Source organism: Papio anubis, chromosome 19 (assembly GCF_008728515.1).
Source record: "Papio anubis isolate 15944 chromosome 19, Panubis1.0, whole genome shotgun sequence".
NCBI classification, from domain to species: Eukaryota; Metazoa; Chordata; class Mammalia; order Primates; family Cercopithecidae; genus Papio; species Papio anubis.
The window spans coordinates 27673320-27696594 of record NC_044994.1 but is presented as its reverse complement, the minus strand read 5'-3'; the positions used below and the strand labels follow the sequence as shown (position 1 = coordinate 27696594).

The window sequence follows — 23275 nt, the reverse complement described above, 5'->3', positions numbered from 1 at the left end:
ACAGCAGAAGGACCAATGAGTGTAACAGTCCACATGCACGCACACATACATGCACACATAATTTATCATTTAAGTTCATCCTCTCATACAGGTGTAGTCTGTGATGCCCCCAAACAATTACAATAGTATCATCAAATACCACTGAACCCCTTAACAGATATTCTAATAAAAAAGTTTGAAATATTGCAAGAATTACCAAAACGTGACACAGAGACATGAAGTTAGCACACGCTGTTGGACAAATGGCACGGTGAGACTTGCTTGATGCTGGGTTGCCACAAACCTTCAATTTATAAAAAACACAGTATCTGCAAAGTGCAGTAAGATGAGGTATACCTGTATATTCATCAGAAATATTGGTCTTTAGCTTGTTTTATTTTCCCTTGTTACGTCTGTCTGGTTTTCGTATCAGGGTAATGCTGGCTTCACAGAACAAATTGAGAACTGTTCCCTCTTCTTTTTGTAAGAGTTTGTGAATGATTGTTGTTAATTCTTCTTTAAACGTTTAGTAGATGTATTAGGTTGAATAGTGTATCCGAATTTCATCTATTCAGAATATCAGCATGAGACTCAGTTTAGAAATATGACTTATATTAATTTCCTGGGGCTGTTGTAACAAAGTACTATAAATTGAATGGTTTAAACAACAATTTTTGACTGTTTTGGAGGTTAGATGCCTAAAATCAAGGTGTTGGCAGGGTTGGTTCTTTCTGAGGATTGTGAGGGGTTATCTGCTTCATGCCTCTCCTAGGTTGTGGTAGATTCAGACACCCTTTGGTTTGCGGATGGCGTTTCTCCGTATCTGCACATCATCTTCCTTCTCCATGTGTCTGTGTCATTTCCGCGCCACCCTCTCCCCCTTTTTTTTTTCCTGAGACGGAGTCTCCCTCCGTCGCCCAGGCTGGAGTGCAGTGGCGCGATCTCAGGCTCACTGCAAGCTCTGCCTCCTGGGTTCACGCCATTCTCCTGCCTCAGCCCCCGCCCCGAGTAGCTGGGACTACAGGCGCCCGCCACCTCGCCCGGCTAGGTTTTTTGCATTTTTAGTAGAGACGGGGTTTCACTGTGTTAGCCGGGATGGTCTCCATCTACTGTCCTCGTGATCCACCCGCCTCAGCCTCCCAAAGTGCTGGGATTACAGGCGTGAGCCACTGCACCCGGCCGTCATTTCCCCTTTAATAAGGACATCAGTCATACTGGGCTAGGGTTCACTGTAATGATCTCATTTTAATTTGCTTACCTCTGTAAAGACCTGACTTCCAAATAATGTCACATTCTGATGTATTAGTGGGTAGGACTTAACATGTCTTTCTTACCAGTGGACACAATTCGGTTCACTGCAGTCTATGCAGATCCAGTTAAGATAAGGTCATAACGGATTAGACTGGGCTATACATTCAATATAACTAGTGTCCTTATAAGAGAAGGCAGACAAGAAAGACACAAAAACATGCAGAGAGTAATGCCAAGTGAAGACAATGGCAGAGATTGCAGTGAGGCATCTGACAAGCCAAGAATTGCCAGCAACCACAGAATCGAGAAAACAAGTCTCCTTCAGAGCCGCCACTCTCTTCTCTCCTTCCAGGTCAATGCATGTATTTGATCATCAAGGCTGTTTTTTGGTTTTTTTTTTTTTTGGTTTTTTTTTTTAATCCCTTTATCTTTTTTCTCTGTGGTTCAGTTTGGACATTTTTTATTGACCTGTGCTCAAGTTCACTGATCCTTTCTTGTGTGTGTCCAATTTGCTGTAAATCCCATCCAATGAATTTTTGATTTTAGATACTTTTTGGTTTTAGGATTTTTTTCCCCCTAGTTTCCAGGCCTCTTCCGAAACTTCCCATCGTTTTACTTATTATATCCACATTTCTCTGTATACATTTTTAAAACACTGAAGAATCTGTCTGCCAATTCCAACATCTAGGTCACCAGTGGGTCTGCTTTTTTTATTGACTATTTTCAAAAATAGTCAATAAAATAGCCACTTTATTAGATGTGGTCGATTTCCATTTTGTAGTTGGCTCTAGAAACAGCCCTAAGGTCTTAGACATGGTCTTAATTTTTATACATGCCCTTCTTGGATTTCAACATAAAGTTAAGTGTTTATCAAGCCCCTCCAAATTTGAACTTCAATCTGTGTTTGTGGTGCTGGGCAACTGCTGAGACCGCTGCTCAGATCTTTCTGCCTTTTGGTGGTTTTCTGTGACCATCTTGGAGTTTCATTCTGTGCACACAAATGTAATCAGCCAACCATCTGAGGGAAGTTTGTATGTAGATTTGGGGACTTCTTTTTCCGATTCCTTGCAGTCTAGGATTTCCTTCTTCAATTTCCAGCCTGTTTGCTCTCAAATAATATCTGACTCCTCAGCCTAATATTATTCGTCACCATCTGCATGAACTCTACCTTCAGTGTGCTGAGTGCATGGTGGACACTCTCTGGGAAAAAGCTGAGATCTTACCCAGTGAACACCTTTTTAACAGGGATCAAATGCCCTACAGTTTCTGTTCACTTACCTGGGGCATCACTCTAAATAATATTTCGTTCCAAATTATTACTAAGCTTTAGTCTGATACAAGCTAGTCTTTCATTGCCAGAAGCTAGAATCAATTTTTGTTAATATTCACACATGATGGCTTACTTCCTCTTTTTGATAGTAATTTCGTATCTGAATTTAGTTAGTGGGAGTATGGGGGTCAGGATTGACAGTTTTTTTTTTTTTCAAAGGACTTTATTCTTTTAAGACAGAATCTTGCTCTTCTGTCCAGGCTGGAGTGCAGTGTTGCAATCTCGGCTCACTGCAACCCCCGCCTCCCAGATTCAAGTAATTCTCATGCCTCAGCCTCCCAAGTAGATAGGACTACAGGGGCACCACCACACCACATAATTTTTGTATTTTAGTAGAGATGGGATTTCGCCATGTTAGCCAGGCTGGTCTCAAACTCCTGGCCACAAGTGATCCACTCACCTTGGTTTCCCAAAGTGCCGGGATTAAAGGTGTGTGAGCCACTGTGCCCTGCCAAGACTTGTTTTATTCTGATGGTTTTCAGGAAGTGGTATAAATCTTAAGACTCACTTTATTTTCTTGATCTGCGGACTTCATGAATGTGGCATTAAATCCCTGATCTACGTGAAAGGAGGCCTATGATTACAGAGGCGGCACCATCATCTCATGTACTACCTGGAAAAGGGGCCGAGTCAGTCAGATTACCCTTTGGTTTCAAGAGGCTGACTTCCCTATCCACCCTTCACTTGTAGGTGTCAACACCTATTAATATTCCAACTGAAGATGCAGGGATTTTTGGTTGGTTGTTTTTGTTGAGACAGAGTCTCACTCTGTCACCCAGGCTGGAGTGTAGTGGTGTGATCTTGACTCACTACAACCTTTGCCTCCCGAGTTCAAGCCATTCTCCTGTCTCAGCCTCCTGAGTAGCTGGGATTACAGGCGTGTGCCACCATGCCCAGCTAATTTTTGTATTTTTAGTAGACATGGGGTTTCACCATGTTGGCCAGGCTAGATTCGAACTCCTGACCTCGGGTGATCTACCCACCTCGGCCTCCCAAACTGCTGGGATTACAAGCGTGAGCCACCATGCCCAGCTGTATCTTTGGTTTAATTACCCAACTTTGTTCAGGCCCCCAAACTCTAGGCATTATACTTTGTTCTCAGAAGAGGAAGGGCTTTCATACTTAAGTTACAATTATCATCGAAGTTCATGTTTATCATTTTTCAAATTTGTCTGGTCTTTAGGAATTTTCTGTATTTTCCGGTAAGTTCAGTATTCCACTTTAAAGTATATTTGTGGTAACTTATTCAGCCTTTGGATGTTTTGTAGCAGTGCAGGACTTTTCAGAAAACCTTGATGCCAGCAGGGTGAATACCTTCATCACTTTCCCCAGCACTTTATTGAGGCATACTTTACATACAGCAAAATGCATATATCCCAAGTATACAGCTCACTATATTTTAAAATATATACACACATACATATATATGTATATGTTACTACTACTGCAATCGAGATATAGAACATTCCATCATTCCAGAAAGTTCTCCTATGCTCTTCTTCAGTCTATACTCACCCCCAAAGATAACCATTCCATATTTGTTTTTGAGCTTCATATAAATGGAATATGTCTAGCTTCTTTTGTTCAACAATGATTTAAAGATTTACCTACATTGTTTTGCCAGTATACCATTTTTATTATTTTTAGAGACAAGGTCTCAGTCTGTCACTCAGGCTAGAGTGCAGTGGCATGATCACAACTCACTGCAGGCTTGAACGCCTGGGCTCAAAGGATCCTCCTACTTCAGCCTGCTGAGTAGGTGGGACTATAGGCGTGTACCACCATGCCCAGCTGATTTTTAAAATTTTCTGTAGAGATGGTGTCTTGCCATCTTGCCCAGGATGGTCTTGAACTCCTGGGCTCAAGTGATCCCGCCTTGGCCTCCCAAATTGTTAGGATCACAGGTGTTAGCCATTAAGCCCAGCCCATTCTTTTAATGGCAGACTAGTATCCAATGTATAAATATACCATTACTTGATTATTAGCTTGTTGACAGTTATTTGGGTAGTGTCAGATTGGAGATATTAGAAATAAAACTGCTATTCTTGTACAAGTCTTATTGTAAAAACATACCCTCATTTATCTTGGGTAGATCTTTAAAAGTGGAATCACTAAGTCACAGGGTAGGCATTATGTTTACCTTTATAAGCAACCGGCAAACTGTTTCCTGAGGTGATTAAACCATCTTGGACTTCTATCAGTTGTTCCACATTCTCACCATTTGGCGGGTATGCAGTGGTATTTCATTGTGGTTTCATTCTACATTCCCTGATGGCTGATGTTTGAGTGCCACTTCCTATGCTACCCCTGTATCTGGAGAGCTTCTGTGAAGTATGTATTCAATTCACTCATTGTTAAACTGGGTAGATGTTACAATGGTTTAAAATGTTCTTTGCTTTCCTTTGTTAGTTCTGTGTATTGTGAATATTTTCTCTTAGGCTGTGGCTTGCCTTTTCACTTTAAAAGTATCTTTTTGATGAGAAGTATCTAATTTTGATGAAATTTGTCAGTTTTTTTGTTTAACCTTCCTGAGATATCTTCGCCTAAGATATCCTTGTCTACCCCAATGTCATGAAGATAGTCTGTGTTTCCTTTTACAAGATGTATTGTTTTGCCATTCACATTTAGTTCTATAATCCATTTCGAATAAATTGTACACAGTATGAAGAAGGCATCAACATTGCTTTTTACCAGACATCCAGTTACTTCAACTCCAACTGAAAAATCTTTCCTTTTTCTATTGAATAGCTTGTTTTTGCTGAAAAGCCTATAACAATATATATGTGAGTCTATTTCTGGACATGTCTATTGATCTATTTGTTGTTTATCCTAACTCTAGTACCATACTCTCTTAACTGTTGTAGCTTTAGAGCAAGTCTTGACATTGGGTAGTACAAGTGCTCCAATTTTATTTTTCTTCTTCAAAATTATCTTGGCTACTTAAGAGTCTGTTGCATTTTCATATATGTAGTTGCCAATTTCTACAAGATAGCCTTGTGGGATTTTGATTTCATTGAATCTAGATATCAATTTGTGGGGAACTGTCATCTTACCATTATGCAGTACTTCAATCCATGAGCATAGAATATCTATTTATTTTGGTGCTCTATAATTCTTCCCAGCACTGTTTTGTAGTTTTCAGAGTAGAGGTCTTGCACATCTTTTGTTAACTTTCTTCCTACTTAGAAGTTTGACTTCTCTGATGCTATTACAAATGGCATATTTCAACGTTGAATTTTCAAGTGTTTGTTGCTAGGGTAGAGATACACAACTGAGTTTCATATATTTGCCTCATATTCTGCAAAATTATCAGTCCTGGTAGATTATCAAGCAAATGCTTGGCAATCTTCAAGAAATCAGAGAATGGAGAAAATGTCATCTAATTAGAAACAGATCTAATTTTCCAAATGGCTTAAAAAGTGACTCATTCTTTGTATACAACCCCTCACAGTTATGACCTCAGAAACACTACCTTCTAAGTTTCTTTTTCCTTTGAGGAACAGGTAACTATAGAGTTAAATTTGTTCTTGCTATACTTCTTGAAAGATAAGAAGAGCATCAAATCCTTACAAAGAGGAACCTCTGTTTTTCAGCTAAACGCAGAATGGGAGCAATGAGGACATGGCCTGCATGATGTCCTCCATCCGCAGAATGGATGAATATTCCCAATGTTCAATGGCAGCACTATTTCTCAAGAATGCCAATTAAGACAGAGAGATATATTAAAATAGACTGGGACTGGCATGAATAGATTTGTGAGATTCAAATTATCCTTAATTGTCACATTTAAGAATTCCTCACTGGTTAAATAATAATCCCATTTTTTCATCCTTCATTTTATCTTTTCTTCTTTTTTTTTTTTTAGAGACATGGTTTCTTCTATGTTGCCCAGGCTGGAGTGCAGTGGCACCATCATAGCTCACTGCAACCTCAAACTCCTGCCCTCAAGTGGTCCCACCATCTCAGCTTCCCAAAATGCTAAAATTACAGGTATGAGCCAGTACCCAGTCATTGTTTTCTTTTTCATTCTTTTCTTCCCAATTTGATTTATAATAGAGTGATAAGCATCTGCCAAATTACAAATAATTATGACAAACAGGGATCCACTCTTTCAAATAAAACCAATGTAAGGCACAACTATACAGGAATATTTTGTATTTTCAAAGTATTTAGGAATTCTTTAATTAGAAAAATAAAGGCAATGGGAATATCTATCAGGTTCTAAAAGTACCCATGAATTAAATCACTTACATCTCCCACTTAAAAAACAAAACAAAACCTTAAATCACATTGCTGTTAAGCTTTCATACAGTAAGAAATAAGACCAAGCTATGCTGGAGTACAAAAACCTGAAATTCTGAGCATGAAAATAATTTATTGATTAGACATCTTGCTTATTCAAGCATTAGGCCTACTGGAGATAGAGTTAACACAGCTCATGGAAAAGGAAAAAAAAAAAATCCATCCAGCACCTGCTTCCTTTCAAATTTCCTGGGGACTTGGTTTATGCATTTTGTACTATAGCCTCACCCTAAAGCATCCCCATGTGCTTGATGTTGATTAACTTGAACAGGATATGAGAAACTTTGTGTACACTCAACCTCGCAAATATAATTAGTGATGCGACTTTCGGAAACATTCGTAGGCACAAGAAATAGCACTGCCTGCAGTGAAAGTCCTTGATAATCAAAGAAAAGAAATCCATTAAATATAATTTTACAAATATGAAAGAAAATATATGCATTTTTGCCAACAGACTGCTCTACATATCAGGAAAAATGTCTTAATGAGATTCCTCCTATGAGATTAAAAGGTTACCTTTTAATTGACAACTTTTAACTGACACTCAGGTGATTCTGTGGTATAAAAAAAAATCAGAGAAAAATAAAACTGATGTAGCCTAAAATTTAGGAAAAGAAATGCAAGCCTATTAATATGGAATAATAGCTGCACTTCTTTGGCTAAGTCATTAAAAAATGCCAATTAAACATTTTCAGTCAAATTTTATTTTAAAAAAAGCAGCAGATAAACATTACAATTCAATAATCTAATCTAAATATGCACTTGACAATGAAGCATATCTGAGTATGGAGTGAAAAAGGTTTTCCAAAAAACCATCAAATATATTATCTCCAAATACCCAAATAATAAATCACTTCTGCAGGCCTTTTGTTAAGTGGAATCATAAACAAAGAACTGAAGATTTATTGCTGTGAAAACAAATCTGTGGTACAGTAGTACGAATCTTGGGTATTTAGCATAATCAGTTGGGTCAAGAAGTTGGAAATGTGGTAAGAAATGTGTGTGTGTGTGCACGTGTCAATCTATAAGCCGGCTGACCCAGGAGCGACTGAAACATCTAATTTGTTCAGTTGAGATCAGACATTGTTAAATTTCCATTTTTTAGAAGGCAATTAAAAATTACAATTCCAACAGCCCACAAACCAAACAAAAAAAACTGTAGAGAGAAAGTAAAACTATATTCAAAGAGCCTTTTTTTTTTTCAGCTCAATTTCAGCACCCCAAGGAAAATAAAAGCATCCATGACTATCACAGATGAAAACAAAATGAATGTCATTGGAATCAGTTATTTTTCCCCACTGAGGTATAAAATCTAGATAGAAATTTGATACTATACTATAACAAATTGTACTTCTCATAGTTCTGTTTTAATTTCCTTTAAACCCTGTTTAATATAGTTTTTTTGTTGTTGTAAAAATGTTGTTTTCGTGATTCCGAATCTGGTTCCAGTTCTTTTATTTTTATATCAATATTTAATATACTGGCTACCAGTTCTAATCAGGAAAAAAAATCTTGGAAATCTCTTCATTATGACAGCACGTTCAGCAGAAATTACTGATGTGCAAGCAAACCATAAAAGGTACAGTTCTCCAGAAAGAAAGCCTATTTTGTTGATTTTTTTCATTGTCTCAATATTCTTTACCATGATTTTCGGAGAAAGACTCTTTCAGTCTTGTAAACATCAGTGTGCACAGTCTCATTACTATGCAGTTTCACGTCCATGGACAGGAAGGCTGGTTCACAGCTAGTGAAAAGCTAGAGAAGTCTAAGTTTTAATGGCTGATAAACCTTACATCCTGCAGAGGAGGAAAGCACTTTTCCTTTTTTGCTACTTAAGAATGTGGCAGAAATGTATGCTGAGGTAGCCCAGTCAATCCTTATTTTTTTCGTGTTTTTTTTTTGGTAAATTTGGTCTCAGAATATTTCTGGCAGGGTGACGTTTCGAAGAAGCCACTGCTGGGACCGACTTCCATTGCAGTCTCTAATGCTGGGCACCTGGCTATCCTCTTCTGTGGCTTTATCCAGGCACTGATTACTGTTCACATGCTGCAGGGTTAATTTCTGAAAGTAACAGAAAAAATCTTAACATGAGAGTGGAAGAAAACAAAACACCTCAAGCATCAGTTTTGGTGATTATTAAATTCCTCTGTAGAAAAGCAGTTTTTTTGGGTAATATAAATTATTTAAAAGACAATGGAGAAAAAGTAGGTAGGTGGATGGATGGATATAGAGAGAGAGAAGAAGAAGAGATAGGTAGATAGGCAGGTAGGTCGATAAAGAGGTATGAGGGAGGGAGAAAGGCACTGGGGTCCAGTAGGGTACACTTGACTTGCTGCAAGATGACCTAAATTCTAAGTCCTAATTCTGGCATAAGCTCTGTAACACTATGAGAAGCTTCTCTTTTTTTGTGCTTCAGTTTCCTAAACAACAAAAAAAGACCAAATTAGTGGTTCCTAATTTAGGATTCTCAACCTATTTTCAAACAGCTATTTCAAAATTGTTTCATTTCTCTATGATGAGGCTGTTCAAGTTAATTCTGTGATTTCAAAGCTCAAGTTTTTAGAAACTCAGGTGTTTCTGATAACTCAAAATCGTAAAAATGTTGAGACAGCTGAGATTTAATAAAGTCAATCTTATGCCTATGTCCACAGCAAACCCAGAGGCTATCCTGGTGGTTAAAGGAGATGGTGTGGTACAGAAAGAAAAGCACAGGAATGTGGAGTTGAGTTCATAGCCTGGGTAACTTGAGGTTTCTCATTTTAAAAATTAGGTTCACATTCCATATTTTGAGCAGATTTTGGGAAACTACATAGATAATGAAGATAAAGTACATAGTGCCTCATCTACCAAGGAGATTCTTAATAAATAGTTAACAGACATAGCTATATATTTTACTTATTTAAGTTCTAGATTTGATGCTGCAACATGTTATTAGGATAATTTTGAAAGGGCAGGGCAGGTAAGAATTAACAGATAGATAGTTGACAATGATCCACATCAATGATTGTGATAATATGCTCTGGTCATGTTAAGGACTTCAAAGTAGTTGTATACAGGAATGTGCATTAAGCATTACTCTACGAATGCAAATTAACTCGAAGGAAATGTAAAATGTTTAACACATAGTTATCTGATTCTTTTACTCATGGCTCTATTTTAATGTAGTTCTTTTATCTGAAACATTTCATTTTCATGAGGCCTTTTTTGCACCTGTTAGAAATGAAAACAAAATCTAATAATTGTATACTACTTCGGCTTCCAGCCATTTATTCTTCCGTGTAGTGGTCAAAGCAGGACCTGGCAGATGACAGTCTACCTTTGCAGATGTCACTGTTGACAATGTCTTTAGGTTCAGGATTCTAAGACTAGAACCTGGAAGAGTCAGCAAGGCTGTGGGAATTTTTTTTTCTTTTTCTTTTTTTTTTTTAAAATGCAGACTTTGTGTAGTTTATTGAGAGGAGGGGCTTTGCAGTCAGACATTCCTGGGGTGATTTCCAGATTTGTCACACACCAACTATATGCTTCTGAGCAAAAACTTAAACTCTTTGAGACCCAGTTTCCAAGGGGACAAAAATACCTCACCGGGTTTCATGAGGAAACACTGAGATAATGTACATAAAGTGCTGCCTATCCCAGAGTAAATGCTTGATAAATGGTACAATGACATTTACATACAATAGTAATTTGCATTTATAGCGTAATGCTTATTATTGGAAAACACAACATCCTAGCAACATCCTGAGCAGTCATGGACACAATGCAGCAGCCAGAGCGCTGCAGCTCAGTGTGCACATTGCTGCCAATGCCTTCAGTCTCAGGAAAGACCAAAACAAGAGAAACTCTCAAACATTCTGGGAGTTCCCGCAAAGCTTACCCCAGTGGCCTCCCTCATCAGGCCCATGGTCACTATTACTAAAAACAAAAAACCCCAATTAAGCACAACGAAAAATTTAGTTGGGAGAGTTGGTCTCTTTCAACCCAATTTCTAAAAATGTGCATTTCACTCATCTAGATTCATTAAAATAAACCCATTACAAAGACATAGGTTATTGCTCTGTGCTGAGTATTTAACTGTTCGACATCAGGACAGAATCCCCGTAACTTGGAAGGTAAGAAGCACCCCCAGGAAGCCTAGACTCTGGTGTAGAACCCTGTTCCAGATACAACTCTGGCTGCTGACAGCAGGCACACAGCCTTGTGGGTTGGAACCCTGTGGGTAGGATGCTGTCATCAAGCACTCCTCAGAGGACTCAGGCAACACTAGCTAGTCTCCATCCAGAGAGAGCTGGACTAAGGCATCAGGACAAGCAGGTGACAAGCATCTAACTGTACACCTTTGAAGAAGAGGATAAAAGCTATAATTAATCATTGCCTGCATCCTAGAACCTACTCCTAATCTCTAGATGCAACTAGGTCTAAAATCTGCATTTTATTCCAGAAAGGACAGCTATAAGCAGTCAAAGCAAAAGAGCCCAGTGCCTTATTATAAATTTTATGTAATATGTAATATAAGGAAGACTCAAAACTATTGAAAATAGTGTGGGACTGTACAAAGAAACCTGGATCTAGAATCAAAAATTCCAGATTTGAGATCTAGTCATACTATCTGGCTGCTTGGGGACCTTGGGAAATTAATTCTGAGTTTCAATTTCTACTTGTATAAAAAGTATCCTGGGTTTAATTTCTAGGGTTACTTTGAAATCTAAGAATTCATGATTTTAGATTACAGATAATTGACATAGTATTCTGTTATTTTTCTAGACTGTTGTGTTTTCAATGGATGGAGGCAGGATGATTCTGATGGGCTGTTCCCCTCCAGTGCTTCCCCTGCAGTCTGCTCAGGCTGTTGGACCTGCACTGCAATTCAACTTCTCCCTCTGCCCAGGGAGAGGGAGGTATTCCTTTTACAGGTATTGACCCAAAAAGTGCTCCCTAATAAACATCCTGAATGCTCAACTTTATCTTGGAGTCTGCTTCTGGGAGAAATCAACTCCCAGTATTAATGTTTTATCTCAGCGGGAAAAAACCTTGCAAAGTGATCTACCAGTTTTAAAACTTCACACTCATAACTGGCTCTTTCTAAATACTCTATCTCCAGCTTTTTACCTGTCTCATCATTTACTTTTGGAATACTGTTGTGGTAGACTGTGTAGGTTGGCTAGCCAACAGTCCTTCCCAATCCCTGTATCTCTCTTGGCCATCTCACACTCTAACGACTAGAAAACCAAAGACTTGCTTTCCCAGCTTCCTTTGCAGCTAGGGGTCACCATGGAATGAAGTTCTGGTCCATAAGACATAAGTAGAGCCTGCTAAGGGGGTTCCAGAAAAACCTTTTACTTTGCTAATAAAGAGTAACGCTAATAAAGAGCAACAACAGTGGTAGTGTCCCATTCCCCTTCCCCTCCCGCTTCTGCCTGGAGTTGGGATGTGACAGAGCTGCAGCAACCATCTTGTGGCCACAAGGAAAATCTAAGAATATTACAACAATGTTATCCCTGACATCACTATGCCACTGAATTTACTTACCTCTAGACTTATGTAAGAAAAATAAATCCCTCTTTGTTTTAGCTATAATAAATACATTTTTAAAAATACTGCCTAATTAATATACTGTCATTTTCCAATAAAAGTAAGAGGTTTTTCATTTTTAAAATTTTGTGGTTGTCACAATGGCTATGGGGTGCTACTAGCACTTACTGTCTGGAGCCAGAGATGCTACACACCCTGCAATGCATGGGGCAGTCACACCCAAAATGGCAGTAGCACATACCATGGGAAACCCTGGAATAGCACATTCAGGCCATTTCCAATGGCCATATTAACTGAGCTATTATTATAGGTAATATTATTTTTTCTATAGTCTGACATTGTGAAAGGGGACCCAGGATTTATAAAAGATGATCTCTGTCCTCTCGGATCTAACAATCTAATAGTGGAGAAACGATTGCTAGATAAATAACTACAAAGAAGTACAGCTTTATAGAGGTCAGAGATGATTAATTAAGTTAGGATTGGCAGAGTTAATTTCAGGCTAGGATTCATGGAAGTGACGTCAAAGCTGGATTCTTAAGAATGGGTAAGGTTTGTCAGGCAGAGGGAAGCACATTATCTTAGCTGTGAATTAGGAAAGTATAAGGTATGTTCACAGAACAGCATATTGATGATTAAAGTAGACCATGGTTGGTGTATGACACAGTATAGGGAAGAAAGATGGCCAAAGTCAGTAACTTTGGACAACATTTCCATTTAAGGACTAGGATGAAGAAGGAGAGAGAGCCAGGCCAACAAAAGGAACAGAGAGCAAACTAAGAGAAGAACATAAACAGTAGTGCATCTTACGGCCAAGGGATAAGAGGATATGAAAATATCAGGTCAGGCTGGGTGCAGTGGCTCATGCCTATAATCCCAGCACTTTGGGAGGCTGAGGCAGGCAGATCACCCGAGGTCAGGAGTTCAAGACCAGCCTGGCCAACATGGTGAAACCCCGTCTCTACTAAAAGTACAAAAATTAGCTGGGCATGGTGGTGGACGCCTGTAATCCCAGCTATTCAGGAGGCTGAGGCAGGAGAATAGCTTGAACCGGGAAGGTGGAGGTTGCATGAGCTGAGATCACACCACTGCACTCCAGCCTGGGCGACAAGAATGAGATTCCATCTCAAAAAAAAAAAAAAATGAGAAAATATCAGGCCAGGCATGATAGCTCATGCTTGTAATCCCAGAACTTGGAGAAGCTGAGGCAGGTGGATCGCTTGAGTCCAAGAGTTCAAGACCAGGCTGCGACAACATGGTGAAACTCCGTCTCTACAAAATTACAAAAATTAGCTGGGCATGATGGTATGTGCCTGGGTCCTACCTCCTCTGGAGGCTGAGGTGGGAGGATAGCTCGAGCCTGGGAGATGGAGGTTGTGTGAGCTGTGATTGTACCACTGCATTCCAGCCTGGGTAACAGAGCAAGACCCTGTCTCAAAAAAAAAAAAAAAAATCTGTTTAGCGGCACTAAATGCCTTGGAGAAGTTAAGCCAAAATAAAAAGAACCAGAGAAAGAGATATTAAAGATGTTGGTGCTGGTTCCAGAACCACAAGGCAAAAGCATAAGTTGAAAAATTAGGCAAATAGGTGGAAAGAGGTAAGTTTACCATGGATGCTCTAATTGAACTAATACCTTTTAAGTACTTCCATGTGAGCTCATTTGATGGTGGGTGGAGAGAAAGGTTCCAGACAAAAGGAAAGATAAATATGAAAGGTTCTGTTATGTATGTCACTGAGAAATCACCACAAGCCAGAGAACTTTATTAATTAAAACTTATCTTTCACTTAAGTGTTTAATTAAGTAATTTTAAAAGCCTACTTTCTGCCTCATTTCTCCCAAACTAGACTATAGAACTTGAAGACATACAGAAGGAACGGTGGCTACTCAACAAACAAGGACCCAGGGATTGGAGGCAACTGTGATTTTATAAGACTAAAATTTAACTATTAGGGAGAATTAAAACATGTTTATTTTACTTATTTTTCCCACCTGTCAATATTTAGTGTATAAGACAAGTTTGATCCATATTCAAGGTCCTCAAGAATTCATTCCTTTAGCTATAAAGTATATAAATATACCCAGTGACACACATAATTTTATTACTATAGGCAACTGCATAAATAACTTACCACTGGGTCATACTCCCAGAGTTGGTTGCCTTTTAGGTGGTGGCATTTGAGCATTGTAACTGGGCCATTAAGTTTGGAAACATCCAAGCAAAGGTCATCTGTTCTAATTTCTTTGTTGGCAGTATAAGAGAAAACCTGGAAATAAAAATGCACACACATAAACAGAAAAAATAAATTAGTCAGCATTTTAAATGCCCAATTACCTGTCAGGGAAAATACAAGTATTTCAAGGTACGTGATTTATGTACTTAAGTAATGAAGAATAAAGTGACTCAGAAAAGCTACCACTAATTTACACTGATGTTATGTTACTAATTTTCTTGCTTACAAGGTGAAGCGAAAATGACCTTGAGCTCTCTGTATACACTGAATGTATTGCCAAGGGTTGTCATCTGTTTGAATAAAAAGGGCAAAATAAATTTTGTGCTCAGCAATGTAAATACAGTTCTCACAATGGGCCTTTCACAAATGTTTCATTAAAAAAAAAAAAGTCACTGGATTGAAAGCTTCCTTCACCTAAAAGTCTTTATTATTTTCTCTTTAAAGGAAGGAAAATATTTCCTGAATGATGTCATGGGATAAAAAAGGCAAAGTAAAAACAAATCTGAAAATTATCCCTTTTAAGAGTTTTCTAAGATACTCACCTGATTACCCCCCATACCATGGCAATTAAAAATTCCAACTTTTTCATTCTCTTTTCTAGCCATGTTATCTAGACACTGATTTGTTTCCACATTTCGTATCTATGGGACAATGAATAATGAAAATATCAGGAGTTGGAGAAGTTAATTAGACAGACAAACACACAGATACACTAAAAACCAACCTAAACTTTTCCTGGCACTACTCTGAAATGGCCTATTGGCCTATCAGCCTATCACTGTCTGGCTATCTAAAATTCATTTGTCTAGAAAGGTCTTACAAACTGTTTATGCAATTTCTGTGTTTATGGGGGGAAAATCCTTAAAATTTTTTTTTTCATTTTTTTCAAGTTATTCCTTTCAAATTCGTATTGACTTCAAAAAACTCTACTTTGGTTAATGATTTAAAGCAATTAACTCCCTGAGGACACTATTATCAATGAAGACAGGAACATTAATTCTGATAACTACTCTGACTTAGGAGAGACTAAGGTGACTCTAGTCAAAGAGCTTGGAATTTGTCTTTCCTGGAAGCTGAAGCGTAGTGTGGTACAAACTCTACTCTTTTACTAGACATTTGTGGATTACGTAAAAGGAATTTAAGTTAGTCATCAGAATTAGGAGGGATATTTTAGGTAATGCTCCTGGTTATTTTGTTTCCTCTAAACTGTTGCAGTTTTAAAAGCATGTGGTAAATTAACAGACATCTGAAAGTCTTCAATCTATTCCCACGTATGGTATTGTCAGCAGGTTAAGCCAGAAGAGAAACCACATCTGTCACGTAGACTTTTTTAAAAAGGTAACTAATTTTGTGTGATAGATAAAGTAGGGGTAAAGTTAAAACCACAAAAAAGCCAGTTACTTCTATAAACAAATACACAGTCTGCATATTATTCCAATATTCCCAGGCAGCCAGGAATAAAAACTAGGGTTCTGACATACAAGACTCAGGTTTAAATACAAGTTACCTAAACCTTTTGAGATCAGGAACTGGGGGGTAATGTCAGTTCTATGCTGATGTTATGTAAGGCAACGTATCCAGGCACCTAATTCAGAGTCCAGCATGAGCAGGCTCAGAGACTGTAATAATCTGCACTGTTACTTTACCACTAGTCACATCCATCTTGCTGTTCCACCAAAATCTCAAACTCGGCTCATTCAAAACAGAATTTTTCTATTTTCTAATATGAACACTGAATCATCTTCACATTTGAATAGGTCCCCACCTCATCCCCTCTTGAGAATTGCTACCTGAAACAAACCTCATTATCATTCCTCCAAAAATTTCCCATTTTCCTGATATTCCTATTTTTATTAGTATTTCTACAACTTGTCCAATTATTCAAGCTAGAAATTTCAAAATGTTTTTTTCTCGGGGTCCAATACATCATATCAGTTTCCAGGAGTTCTTTTACCATATAATTTACATCATCATTTTTTATCCATTATTTTAATTGTGAAACCTATTACCTCATAAATAGGTTGTTTATGAGGTATATGTTTACACAATATAAATAGGTTGTGTAAAAGATTTTATGGTTAAATACCAATTTGCATAAAGCACACCTTCCTTAATCCTGGTAGGTGATCAGTTAATACCAGATGATGATGGCTGCCTCACTTGAAAAATAATTTAATTCAGATTGGGCCAATCACAGTGACCCATGTCTATAACCTGAGCACTTGAAGAGGCCAAGACAGTAGGATCGCCTGAGACAAGGAGTTCGAGACCAGCCTGGGCAACATGGCAAGACCGTGTCTCTACAAAAAATAAAAATAAAAAAACTTAGGCACAGTGGCTCACGCCTGTAGTCCCAGTTATTTGGGAGGCTGAGGTGGGAGGATCACTTGAGCCCAAGAGTTCAATGCTGCAGTGAGCTATGACTGCCACTGCACTTCAACTTAAGTGACACAGCAAGGCCCTGTTAAAAAAAAAAATAGTTCATATTGTGACAAGGTGAGTCTTTATCTCATACATTCACATAATCATTTCCTTATACTTTTGATAAAAATTATAAACTCTCCAATTTTGTTTTCCTCTATTTCTTCCCCCAAATGCAGATGCAAAGGTTGCTAAAGAAAGATGATAAATGCCACAGGAATTATTAGATTAACACCATTATCTTCAGCTTCTCTTGCTCTCATATGGAATGGCCATTTGTTTAAATAATTGCCTTTTACCAAAATTCAAAACAAATTAAAAAATGCAATTCATGGTGGGGCTTGGTGGCTCATGCATGTAGAATCCCAGCACTTTGGGAGGCCGAAGCAGGAGGATCACTTGAGCGCAAGAGTTTGAGACCTGCCTGGCCAACATGATGAGACCCTGCCTCTGTTTTATAATTATAAATAAAATTTTTTAAAAATGAAACTCTCCTGAAATTTAATAGGCTTTCCTATCATGTTTTAAGTATCTTATAATAAATAAACTTAGCTAGTTTATTTCTATAAGTGATCCTGCTAATAATTACAGTAAATTCATTGTGCTTCTGTGCTAGGCACTGTTGTAAGAGATTTGTACATAACAGCTTATACCACCCTTAACAAGATTCCTACAACTAATTCCCAACATGCAAGATCTGGGCCTCTATCCCTTGGGGTTACTACTGACCATTAGATGTTCAAAGTGGAGTTTCTCCAAGGACTGGAAACCACTGCTTCCCATTAGCTGTTAGAGTGAAGAGCAACTACCGCAAGGACAAAAAACCAAACACCGCATGTTCTCACTCATAGGTGGGAACTGAACAATGAGAACATTTGGACACAGGAAGGGGAACATCACACACTGGGGCCTGTCGCGGGGTGCGGGGAGGGTGGGGGGAGGGATGGCATTAGGGATGGCATGGGTCACTGTGATTGGCCCAATCTGAATTAAATTAATTTTCAAGTGAGGTAGCCATCATCATCTGGTATTAATTGATCACCTAATGTAAATGACGAGTTAATGGGTGCAGCACACCAACATGGTACACGTATACATATGTTAACAAACCTGCACGTTGTGCACATGTACCCTAGAACTTAAAGTAAAATTAAAAATAATAATAATAATGGGAAAAAAAAAGACTGAAGAGCAACTAAACTGCATGAACATGTGGTCAGTGAGGCCCAGGTGAGGTGGATGGCGTGGTCAGAGACCCAGATTCAGGCTCGTGGTGGGGCCTGGAGGCAGTCCTCCAATGTACAGGGGAGAAACTGGAGATTACACTCCTGAAAGAGCACAGCTATGATGTTTGAGTCCCTAAGTGAATTTCACATTAGAGGACAGAGGACTCTGTTTGGCTCAACAAATATGTGGCTTCTTTGTAGCTGAAGGGACATCTGCTCTCCAGGTGGGTCCTTTTATATACTGCCTGGCTAGAGAATATAGAGTTTTCAGAGAATATTCTTCTCTTCTGTGTAGTGATACATGTGGACTACCTCATCTATGAGGCATGTAAGATGTTTTTCTCAAGGACATGGAAAATTACGATGACTATGGGGTAAGTTTTGTCCTTTAGGATTCTAGGAGGGAGAGGACCACCTAATAGGTTTGTTTGCTGGGAGTTAAGTTTGAAGAGCCTTTGGAGAAGGGGAAAATGAGGAACAAATATTTTCTAGGGATGCTGAATAAATGCTCAAAATTGTAATTCCATAAAAGGCTATAACCAATTATCAGCTTTCTAATGAGACGTGGAGGGCAGAAATGGTGACAACACATACTTGTTTCAAGTTTATCTGGGATGAAAATAGGTATTTCGGTTGGTTATTCAAAATCTGACATTTGAAAAAAATTTTAAAACAGCAGAATTTGGAAAATACAGAAGGAAGAAAAAATACATTCAAGAATTGAGGACCAGCTTGTAAGGATGTTCTACACAAATGTGTTATTTGTTGGACTTCTAAAAATAGTGACAACCTTCTGATAAGGGGTATTTTGAAGTTCAATCTAAGGAACGAATGGGCCAGATTTTTTCTGGAGTCTCCCACTCTTCAGAGGATTTTATCCCATCTCTTGGTGTACACACAAGTCTACAGCTAACTGCTTAGTGGTCTTATTACACTACCAATTCCTTTTAGTTCACTCCTTTCAAGTCACCTCTTGACTATCTTGGAAAGAGAAAAGCAAGAAGTGAGCATTGTTTGGTAACATATTCAGTAGTCATCAGAACATCTAATGGCAACTGAGATTCTAAATTATCAGGAACCCTTAAATAAAAGGCAGATTTGATACAGGAAAAGAAGGGAGCTTTTCTTGGTTGAAGTAGATACTCCTGAATATCAATATGGTCCTGATATTCTCCTTAACCAGGTAGGAAGGTATCTACTGACAGGGTGGCTTGGGAATTTGATATGGTACCTCCTTATGAATTATGATAATTCCAAATTATTTCAGAGTAGAGAGAATTAGAGGGGGCATACATTGGTTACAAGATTTGAAAACATTGGATTTGACAAGGCAAATATGGTCACCTCAACTTAGGACCTAGGAAGGAGAAATGAGTGAAATGACAGGGTAGCAGTATATGATACAGACAGATGGGTAACCTCCTGGGTCGGCTATTTTATTTTTTATCTTATCTATTTTATTTTTGAGACAGAGTCTCACTCTGTCGCCCAGGCTGCAGTGCAATGGTGCGACGTTGGCTCAGTGCAACCCCTGCCTCCTGGGTTCAAGCAATTCTCTGCCTCAGCCTCCCGAGTAGCTGGGATTACAGGCGCCTATCACCACGCCTGGCTAATTTTTTTTTTTTTTTTTTTAAAGTAGAAGCAGGATTTCACTATCTTGGCCAGGCTGGTCTTGAAATGCTGACCTCGTGATCCACCTACCTCGGCCTCCCAAGGTGCTGGGCTTACAGACATGAGCCACCGACGCCTGGCCGTGTGGCTATTTTAAAACATCAGATGTTAATGTCTCCGGCACCATCCAGTACAACTTTCTGAGATGATGAAAATGTCTATATTTGTGCTAATATGGTAGCCACTAGGCATGTGTGGATATTGAGCACTTCAAACGTGGCTATTGTGACTGAAGAACCGGGCTTTAAATTGTATTTAATTTTAATTAAATTTATTTTCATTTATTTTATATTATTTTATATTTTGAAACAGTCTCTTGCTCTGTCACCCAGGCTGGAGTGCAGTGGCACGATCTTTGCTCACTGCAACCTCCACCCCCAGAGTTCAAGCAATTCTTGTGCCTCAGCCTCCCGAGTAGCTGAGACTACAGATGTGTGCCACCACACCCAGCTAATTTTTCGTATTTTTAGTAGATATGGGGTTTCAGCATGTTGGCCAGGCTGGTCTTGAATTCCTGATCTCAAGTGATCCACCCACTTCGGCTTCCCAAAGTGCTGGCATTACAGGCGTGAGCCACCAGGCATGGCCTAATTTTAATTAAATTCAGTGTAGCTGACACATTGGATGTGCAGGTCTAGATCCTGACACACAGGAGAAAATCATTCACCATTTGTGAGGAGCTACTTGTCAATGATGGGAAAAGTTGCACAACATGCTAATAAACCCCCGTTCTCACACCCTTGGCCACCCTATGAAAGTCATGTGGAAAGTGCCCAAGTTTGGTTTGTACTTTCTGAAACAGTGTAAATCCTAGGAGATTTAGTTATTTCAAGGGGAAAGATCAGTGGGTTAATGGTACTCTTCATAGGAATTGTGTATGGCTGATTAACACATTTTTCCTTGCGTGGCCAGGCACGCCACTGGGTCAAGCCAAAACAATCTAGAAACAATGTACAGACTGAGAGTATCATAAAGGGTGAGGAGCTGTTAGAAACAAACTTTTCTACTTGAATCATAGCAATGTCTGACTTACAGTGTGTGAATATCCACACTTTCAAAGAGTTGTAGAGGTGAGAGTTTAGGTTTCGGGGACATGCAGATGGGGCTTCATTCCTGACTAGCCATGAGACCTTGAGCAGGTTATTTACTCTAAGATTGTGATTCCAAAAACCACAATCTGAAGAACAGCATCTTGCAAGATGCCCCACTAAAAAAGGTGTTTTATGATCAGATATGTTTGGGAAATACCAGATAAATAAAATTTAAATAGGTTTCTTTGTTGAAGGACTTCTCAAAGCCTTTTAATATACCATGACTCTTGGTAGGAGTGGGGAATGGTGGTACAGATGGATGTAAGATGTAAAATAGTATTACCCAAACATATTTGACCTCAAAATCTACCTTCTTCTCCCCAGTACCTCACCTTTCTAATTGAGCACCTTGGGGACATCAGACATCAATATTATTTACAACATAGAACTGAAAACACTGCTATAAGAACCCTTTCTCATTGGTAAAGCAGGGATAAATCTCTCTCTCTCGGGTTTGTTAAGTGCTCTAATTGAGATAATACATACAGACACATAGTAGGCACACAGTAACTGTTGGTTTTCTTTCCTTTATCCACAGACCCAGCAACTCTTTAACCCCATTTCAGAAGTGGCAACTTAGCTGCACCTGTTACTTTAAAAATACTATTTTTGACATGAGAAATTGAAAATTATTGTGAATGCACTCATTCGTGGGAAACCAGGCAAGGGTGAGAGCTTAACCTTCTTTGTTTCTACTATTAGTCTCCTCCAGAATCAGTATCTTATCTCATTAGAGTGGACAATGTAAGAGCTTTGTTAAAGCATTTTTATAATCTAGTATTAGTGAATTTAGATTCACTTTTCCACTCTCTGCTGCAAGGGAAGTATTGGTTAAATATGAGAAAGAATACCGACATTAAGGGTTAACAGCACAGGCTCTCAAACCAGATGGTTGTGAGGTTAGCCGTGTTTTTTAAACTATTTATTTTTGTCTCAATTTACTTATCTGTGAAGTGGGAATAACAGCACAATTCTACAGTACTGTGCTTTAATATTCATAAAGCATTCAGATTTGTGCTTGACATAAAGTACATGCTCAGTAAATGTTAGGATTATTAGATCTGCCTGGAAAAGCAATTGGTCAGCCCCTAAAACTGACTAAACCAGTAAAGGTCTAGATTGTTTACTTGTTGTTGTTGTTTAGAATACTCAGCTCCTGGGTTAACAGCTATCAGATACCACAATGAAACACACTTATTCAGGTTCTACAGGAACTACAAAAGTCAGAGTTAGCTGAAGCCAGAGGCTCTGAATTATATCTATTACCATAGTCATATTTACATTTTCTGACTTCCCTTTCTGCTCAAAAATCCTATGATTTCAGGTTTCCCTGGACCCTTGAAGCATGGCAAGAGATCTATAAAAGGCTAAATTACTGTTGGTAGTAAAGGAAGGCTCACATGGGTGAAGCTGTGATCAGAAGCGTAAGATCCCTGGCTGCACTATGGTGGGTACTCTCAAGAATGACCTCCAATCTAGAAATGACACTTTTAACCTGGAGGATGTGGCCTGGGATTAAGGGCGTACAAGGCTTAAGACCAGCTGCTAAGTTAATAAGGCGACAACAAGCAGGCCACAGAGGGTAAATGCTGTGACTTGCCCAGAAGCCAGCTGGCAAGAGGCAGGTAAGACGCAAGCTTGCCTTGGCAGCCATCTACCATGGAGCAGACAAGTGTTTCTTTGTCACACGCCCAAACTGTGGCCCAGCTAACAATGCCTAGGCGTTGTCCAAAATTGGGTCAGCTCAAAATAAAAACAAAAAAAAAAAACAAAAAAAACAAAACCACAACTCATTTTTGGTTCTAAAGACAAGCTGCAGAATGACTGCTAGAAATCTTTCCCTGGCGCACCACTCACCCTGGGCCTTCTTTGACCAGTACGAGGTTATAGCAAAGGAAAACACATTCCCATTAACGAGGCATCGGTGAGAATGAAGGGCTCAAGAAACTCAATGTAGTCCTCACTTGTTTGAAAACAAATTCCTTAAATCACAACGAAGTTCAGGGGTAGGGAGCTCAAGTCAATCCTGAAATAGCCTTAGTAATGGTTAAGGATAAATGCAGAAGTCTGTGCCTGTCCTGGCACTGGAAAAAACACCAGGCCAGAAGGCTTCACCAACTCGCCACCATCTGGCTTCCTTCGGGGATCTACTTGCTTTCCCTTATCTTATATTTCTGTTTTACATCCTTTTCTCTTTCCCCAATTCCCCCTCACCAACAGCTTCCTCACTCTCAGCCCATAAT

General features: G+C 38.9%; 1 protein-coding gene across 1 annotated transcript in view; it reads right to left on the bottom strand.

The window, feature by feature from the left end:
• Positions 1-6728: 6728 nt before the first annotated feature.
• Positions 6729-23275, bottom strand: part of GALNT1 (polypeptide N-acetylgalactosaminyltransferase 1) — an 82072-nt gene continuing 65525 nt past the window's right edge. Inside the window, exons 10-12 of the mRNA XM_003914303.5 lie at positions 15166-15264; positions 14522-14656; positions 6729-8923 (exon numbers count right to left, since the gene is read on the bottom strand). Of these exons, the coding sequence (XP_003914352.2) occupies positions 8777-8923; positions 14522-14656; positions 15166-15264 (381 nt within the window). The 3' untranslated portion in view covers positions 6729-8776. The remainder of the gene's footprint in view (positions 8924-14521; positions 14657-15165; positions 15265-23275) is intronic.